This window comes from Podarcis muralis, chromosome 13 (assembly GCF_964188315.1).
Source record: "Podarcis muralis chromosome 13, rPodMur119.hap1.1, whole genome shotgun sequence".
NCBI lineage: Eukaryota > Metazoa > Chordata > Lepidosauria > Squamata > Lacertidae > Podarcis > Podarcis muralis.
This window is the reverse complement of record NC_135667.1, coordinates 13,684,807-13,690,806: the sequence shown is the minus strand read 5'-3', so window position 1 is coordinate 13,690,806 and position 6,000 is coordinate 13,684,807. Positions and strand designations below refer to the sequence as shown.

Below are 6,000 nucleotides of genomic sequence, written 5' to 3'. Positions count from 1 at the left end.
CATCATTTGTGGGTAACGCAGTGGGTGGCAGATGGCCATGTACCGATCCAAAGCCATGGCTGACAGGAAGAAGCACTCTGTCTGGCCAAGAGAGAAGAAGATGTAGTATTGGAGGAAGCACTCGTGGAAGGAGATGACGCCACATGGGAATGCCAGGTCAAAGAGCATACGGGGCACAGTGGTGGAGACATAGCATATCTCTAGCCAGGAGAAATTGCTCAACAGGATGTACATAGGTAGCCGGGCCAATTGGACATCTGCATGGACCAGCGTGATTATGGTGATGTTCTCAGCCAAAGTGAGGATGTAGAGCACAGCAAAAATGGCAAGGAGCAAGTGCCGCTTCTGCTGCCCAATTTGAAAGCCCAGCAAAATGAATTCTTCAACTGTGCTCCCATTGGCCAACTCCATCTTGAACGAGAGAAGAGAAGCACTGTTGCAAACCATTAAGAAGTATTGCCTGCCTGTCTCTCTCTCTGTTTCCATCGAAAGCAAATGATGAGTAGTCATGGTCTTTAAGGAGGGCGGAGGTACAGCCAACCTCCTTCCATCTTCATTTTAACTTACATATGATTATTATCAAGAAGTACCTATTTCTTCTAATTAGGTATCAGATATATCATATAACTAGTGATTAGGTTCCATGCATTTTACCTTTATTGATTTATGTATTCATTTACTTATTGAAAAAAACTGATAGACTGCTTGCTCAGAAGACCCTTTGTGTACATAATAGCATAGAGAGAAAACTGAAAAACAAATAACTTGCAGCCAGATTGTACTGCTTATGTCCAAAATATGTTATTACGCAATCCTCAGGATTTGATTAATGACGCTGGTCTTGAAGGATTAGGAATATAGGAAGCTGCCTTACAACAAGTCAGACCATTGGTCCATCTTCCTCAGTATTGTCCACACTCATTGGCAGAGACTCTCAAGGCCTTCAGAGTGGGGTCTTTTTCTCCCAGAGCTACCTGGAGATTGAACTTGTGACCTTCTGCATTCAAAGCAGCTGCTCTAGAATTGAGCCATGGCCTTTCCCAAGTTATCTGAAGCTATGACTGCTAAAACCAATCAATTTCCTTTATTCGACCGATGGTCAGAAATAAACATTACACAATACAGATTTATAAACTAAAACATCATAGGGGTACATAAAAAGGTAGGGCCACAGTACTAGACCTCTCACAGATAACCCACATCAAAGCATTCAGTTATACGTTTCCGACACTTGAGTGCCTGGAAAAGGAATTTAGCCACTGACAAAGTTGTTTTCCCAGAAGACTTATTTAGCAGATATGCTGTCTGCTTTCCTCTTTGTCGGGAACTGAGCTGGGGTAAGTATGGAGTTATAAGATACTGTCTTAAATCGTTGTAGAAGGGACAGCTCAGTAAAATGTGCTCTGTGGATTCTACCTCACCCAACGCACAGTGGCATAATCTCTGGTCATATGGGACTCCTCCATATCTTCCCTTCAGAACCGCCGAGTCAAGAACATTCAGCCTAGCCGCAGTAAAACGTATGTAGCAGGAAACTGGAAGAAAAGTCCCCCTATCCTCATTGTTATCTGAGTAATATTTGAGAATACGGAATACTGCAGGTCTTTCTAAATGGGGGGTTTTAGACCTCCAAATTTTGTTGAATACCATCTCTGAGTAATTCTTATGACAGCCCTGTAAAGGTAAAGGACCCCTGGACAGTTAAGTCCAGTCAAAGGCGACTATGGGGTTGTGGTGCTCATTTCAGGCTGAGGGAGCCAATGTTTGTCCACAGACAGCTTTCCCGGTCATGTGGCCAGCATGACTACACCGCTTCTGGCACAACAGAACACTGACAGAAGCCAGATCGCACAGAAACGTCATTTATCTTCCCACCACAATGGTACCTATTTATCTGCTTGCACTGGCATGCTTTTGAACTGCTAGGTTGGCAAGAGCTGGGACAGAGCAACAGGAGCTCACCCCACTGTGCGGATTTGAACTGCCGACCTTCTGATCGGCAAGCCCAAGTGGCTTAGTCATTTAGACCACAGAGCCACCTTGTTTTTCTCCCTAAGGCAGGTGATCCTTCTATTGTTGTTATTAGTCTGTAAGCTTCTCTGGCATTACAAGTTGGGTAGAAAAGCTACAAATTGATAAGTAAGTAAGTAAGTGATGATCCTCTCTCTCAGGTGATGCTTTATAATGGCGAATCAACATTTCTTTGCCCATAATCTTATTTCTGGAGAAGGGAGCCCATTCAAATTAATTCCTCTGTGTTTCTCACCCCAGTCTCCTTTGTCTTGGTAAAGGTTTCAGTTTCTGTATCTCAGCGTGCAAGGAGTTGATCCATCCAGCAGAAGGCTCACTACCATGGCTGTGTCTGAGTTTGGAGAGGGTGTTGTGTGTGAAAGAAATATATGGTTGTTTCCTGTGTCTTTTAGCTGTGAACTGGGTGTACTCTGTGGAAACAGATGGAAAGCGATGTCTGTGGACTAATGCTTGAATGCTAATGTTATATTTTCAAGAGCCTTTGCAGATGTGTCTCTAAGGAACGTTTTCATTATTCACCAAAACAAATGCTCTTTGGGGACAGACCATTTTCATTTGCTGTGATGAAACACAGGAAATTTCCACAGGTAATTGTCCATTATTTTGAGCTGAAAGCACTAAATTGTCCAGGGGACAGTGCCTAGGATCCAGATTTGGGGCAAGAACTCTTTGGTGAGAGACCCAGCAGAGATTTAAAATTACAAAACATGTAGCAAAGAGGCTGCTAGACCTTTACAACAGCCCCTTCCAATTTTCTTCGAAAGTTTCCCATTTCCCTTAGCATAGATAAAAACAAACACATTTGGTAAGTTAAAAACAGTTTCCTTACAAGCTCTTCAAAGGTCAGATTCATGTGCTTTTCCATACAGCAGCAAGAAAAGATAAGCAGTTTGACTTAGGTTACAAAAAGTGGTAAAAGTTTCTAAATTGTTTGTATAGAAACACAAAGATTGCTTGCTAAAGCCATGTGGTTTGGGCTTGGAGCAGCCAGTCCAGACATCCTTATGGTTGGTTACATGATGGAAAGATGGGAGACGAAAGAGTTTGATAAACCTTCCTCTTAAGCTGAGGGTGTGTGACCTAGCTAAGCCTGGCAGGACAGCTTACTCTAAGGTCTTAAGCCTTTCCTGCATTAATTAGGTAAAGGGACCCCTGACAGTTAGGTCCAGTCGTGGACGACTCTGGGGTTGTGGCGCTCATCTCACCTTACTGGCCAAGGGAAGCGGCGTTTGTCCACAGACAGCTTTCTGGGTCATGTGACCAGCATAACTAAACCACTTCTGGCGAACCAGAGCAGTCTACAGAAACACCATTTACCTTCCCGCCGGAGCGGTACCTATTTATCTACTTGCACTTTTTGGCATGCTTTTGAACTGCTAGGTTGGCAGGAGCAGGGACCGAGCAACGGGAAGTCACCCCATCACGGGGATTTGAACTGCCAGCCTTCTGATCGACAAGCCCTAGGCTTTGTGGTCTAGACCACAGCGCCACCCGCGTCCTGCATTGATTAGAGTTAAGCATATTGGTTATACGATGCTGGATTTATCCCACTCAACTTGGGCACCTTTAAAACAGGAATAGACACATTAATTGAGGATAGGTCTCTTAATGGCTGCTAGCCACAATGGCTATGCTCTTTCTCCCCTGTCAGAGGTGGTATGCCTTTGAATATCAGGTGCTAGGGAATGGGAAGAGTGCTGTTTCAGGTTTTGCTTGTGAGCTTCCTCTAAGCATCTTGGCTGGCCACTGGGATACCAGGTTGGTGGTGCCAGATGCATCAGAGATGTTTTTAAGTGCCTAATATCATAGTGCCGCTATTCCCGTTTATGCCTGGATCACATTTAGATAGTGTGTAGAGCCACCACACAGAAAAGAGAATATAGTAGAGTTAGGAAAGCTTTAGAAAAGGGCAACTGAAATGATGGAAGGAACTGGAGAGACCCCTATGAGGAAGGGTTACAAAATTTAGGGATTTTGAGTTTGGAAAAAGTGGTATGGTGGGACATGATAAAGTATTATAAGATTATGCAAGGTGCAGAGAAAGTAGTTGCTGTGAAGGTAGTTGCTGTGAAGGTTTTCTCCCCCTTTCATAATATTTGTGGCCATCCAAAGAAGCTGAATGTAGGAAGATTCACATGGCATCTAGTTAATCTTTAAAGTTTGCAGCCACTACATTGATAGTTGCCAACATGGAAGTCTTTAAAAGAGGGTTAGAAGTATTAATGGAGGATAAGGCTACCTATGGTTACTAGCCATGAGGTCTCTGGGACATCTCCACTGCTGGCAGCAGAATGCCTCTGAATATCAGATGTGAAGGCCTGGGGGGAAATGGGGAAAAGCACTTTCTGCCACTTTCCCCACCCCTTCCAATTTTTGGGTCAGTGTGAGGAAGCACCTCTCTTTGGGGAAGGGGGCAGCCCAGAGACCTGCGGCTGCCCGGAGGACTCCCAAGGAGAGGGGAGAGGAGGCTGAGGGAACACTTCACAAGGAAGGGTGTTTAAAAAGGGTGAGAAGCTGCCAGTTCTGCAGGCAAGGGGTGTCATAACTGGGCTCCTGAGGCCCACAGGGATGCCACAGAAAGAATGTTGTTGGTCAAGGGAGCTGTGGACTCAGAAACGTTGGAAACCTCTGTCCTATTACATTATTGAATCAAGATCAAAAAATGTTTTCTTCTTTTTTGGCATTGCAACAAAATTTGGTTGTTAGAGACTCATCCATTCTGACCAAATGGGGTTTATCCCCTGCAGACATATTTTCGACACTATCCAAAAATTGTTTGATGTTATCTTTACATCACCGTCATTTCGCCTTACTCTCTTTGGACTTTAATAAAGCTTTTGATTGCCTGGAATGGCAGTATTATCTTATCTTTAGATTTGTATCAATTGAGATGCTATTTTCTTTCAGAAAACTCAAAATTGTATGCTAATAATATGGCCATGATTTGGACAGATTTACTTTCAATCCCTTTCCTAATGACCCCTAACATGAAATTCCCTTTTCACAACTGCCACATACTGCAGTTTCATGAATCTGCCTGTTACAAAACCAAAATCTCTTTCCCGGTCAGTTCCTGCCAATCCAGACCTAATTAGTGTGTATGTGAAGTTATGCCTCACTTTACACTTATTTACCTTTTCTCTCTTAATACACTTTCCTTTGTTTTTATGAGACCCCTTGGGAACTCCTCACAATTTTAACACCCTGAACAATTTGGCATCTTCAGCTCAAAACAACAGACAATTAACTACCTGTGGAAATTTCCTGTGTTTCACCACAGCAAATTAAGATGGCGTGTCCTCAAAGACAGTCTGTTTTGGTAGATAATGGTAATATTCCTGAGACGCACGTCCCCAAGGGCTGTTGAATATATAACATCAGCATCCAAGCTTTGGTCCACAGGCAGAACAACCATATCTTTCCACCCAACCCACACAGTGTCACAACTGAAAGGCACCAGAAGCAACTAGGTACTTCTTTCACACACAACACACACTGCAAACTCACCATTGTGGTGAGCCTTCTGCTGGATGGATTGACCCCTTGCATGCTGTTCAGGTAAGAAATGGAAACCTTTACTAAGGCAAAGTAGATTGGAGTAAGAAACAGAGGGATGCATCTCTTCACAAGAGATAAGATTATGGGGAGGGAATGTTGATACACCATTATAAATTATCCCATGTGTGAGAGAAGGAAGAAATAATTACTATTATTTACTTAGCTTTCTATTTGTACCATTTCTACCCCAGAGGGTCCCAGAGAAGCTTACAGATCAACATCACCACCACAAGAGAGGATCTGCCAGAGCGGAAGTAACAAGTATTCAGTTATTCCATAATCTGACATATCATTCTGATAACAGTGGAGTAACTTTTCTTCTAGTTTTCACCTATACATGTTTTAGCAGACATAGGTGAGTTTAGAATATGTGGTAAGTGCCTTGGCTCAATGACAGAGCAGCTGTTTGAC

General features: G+C 43.3%; 1 protein-coding gene across 1 annotated transcript in view; it reads right to left on the bottom strand.

Annotated features, from left to right (window-relative positions):
• Positions 1–423, bottom strand: part of LOC114583288 (olfactory receptor 11G2-like) — a 975-nt gene extending 552 nt beyond the window's left edge. Inside the window, exon 1 of the mRNA XM_028704624.2 lies at positions 1–423. This exon is cut by the window's left edge and continues 552 nt beyond it. Coding sequence (XP_028560457.2) covers positions 1–411 — 411 coding nt within the window. The 5' untranslated portion in view covers positions 412–423.
• Positions 424–6,000: the final 5,577 nt, after the last annotated feature.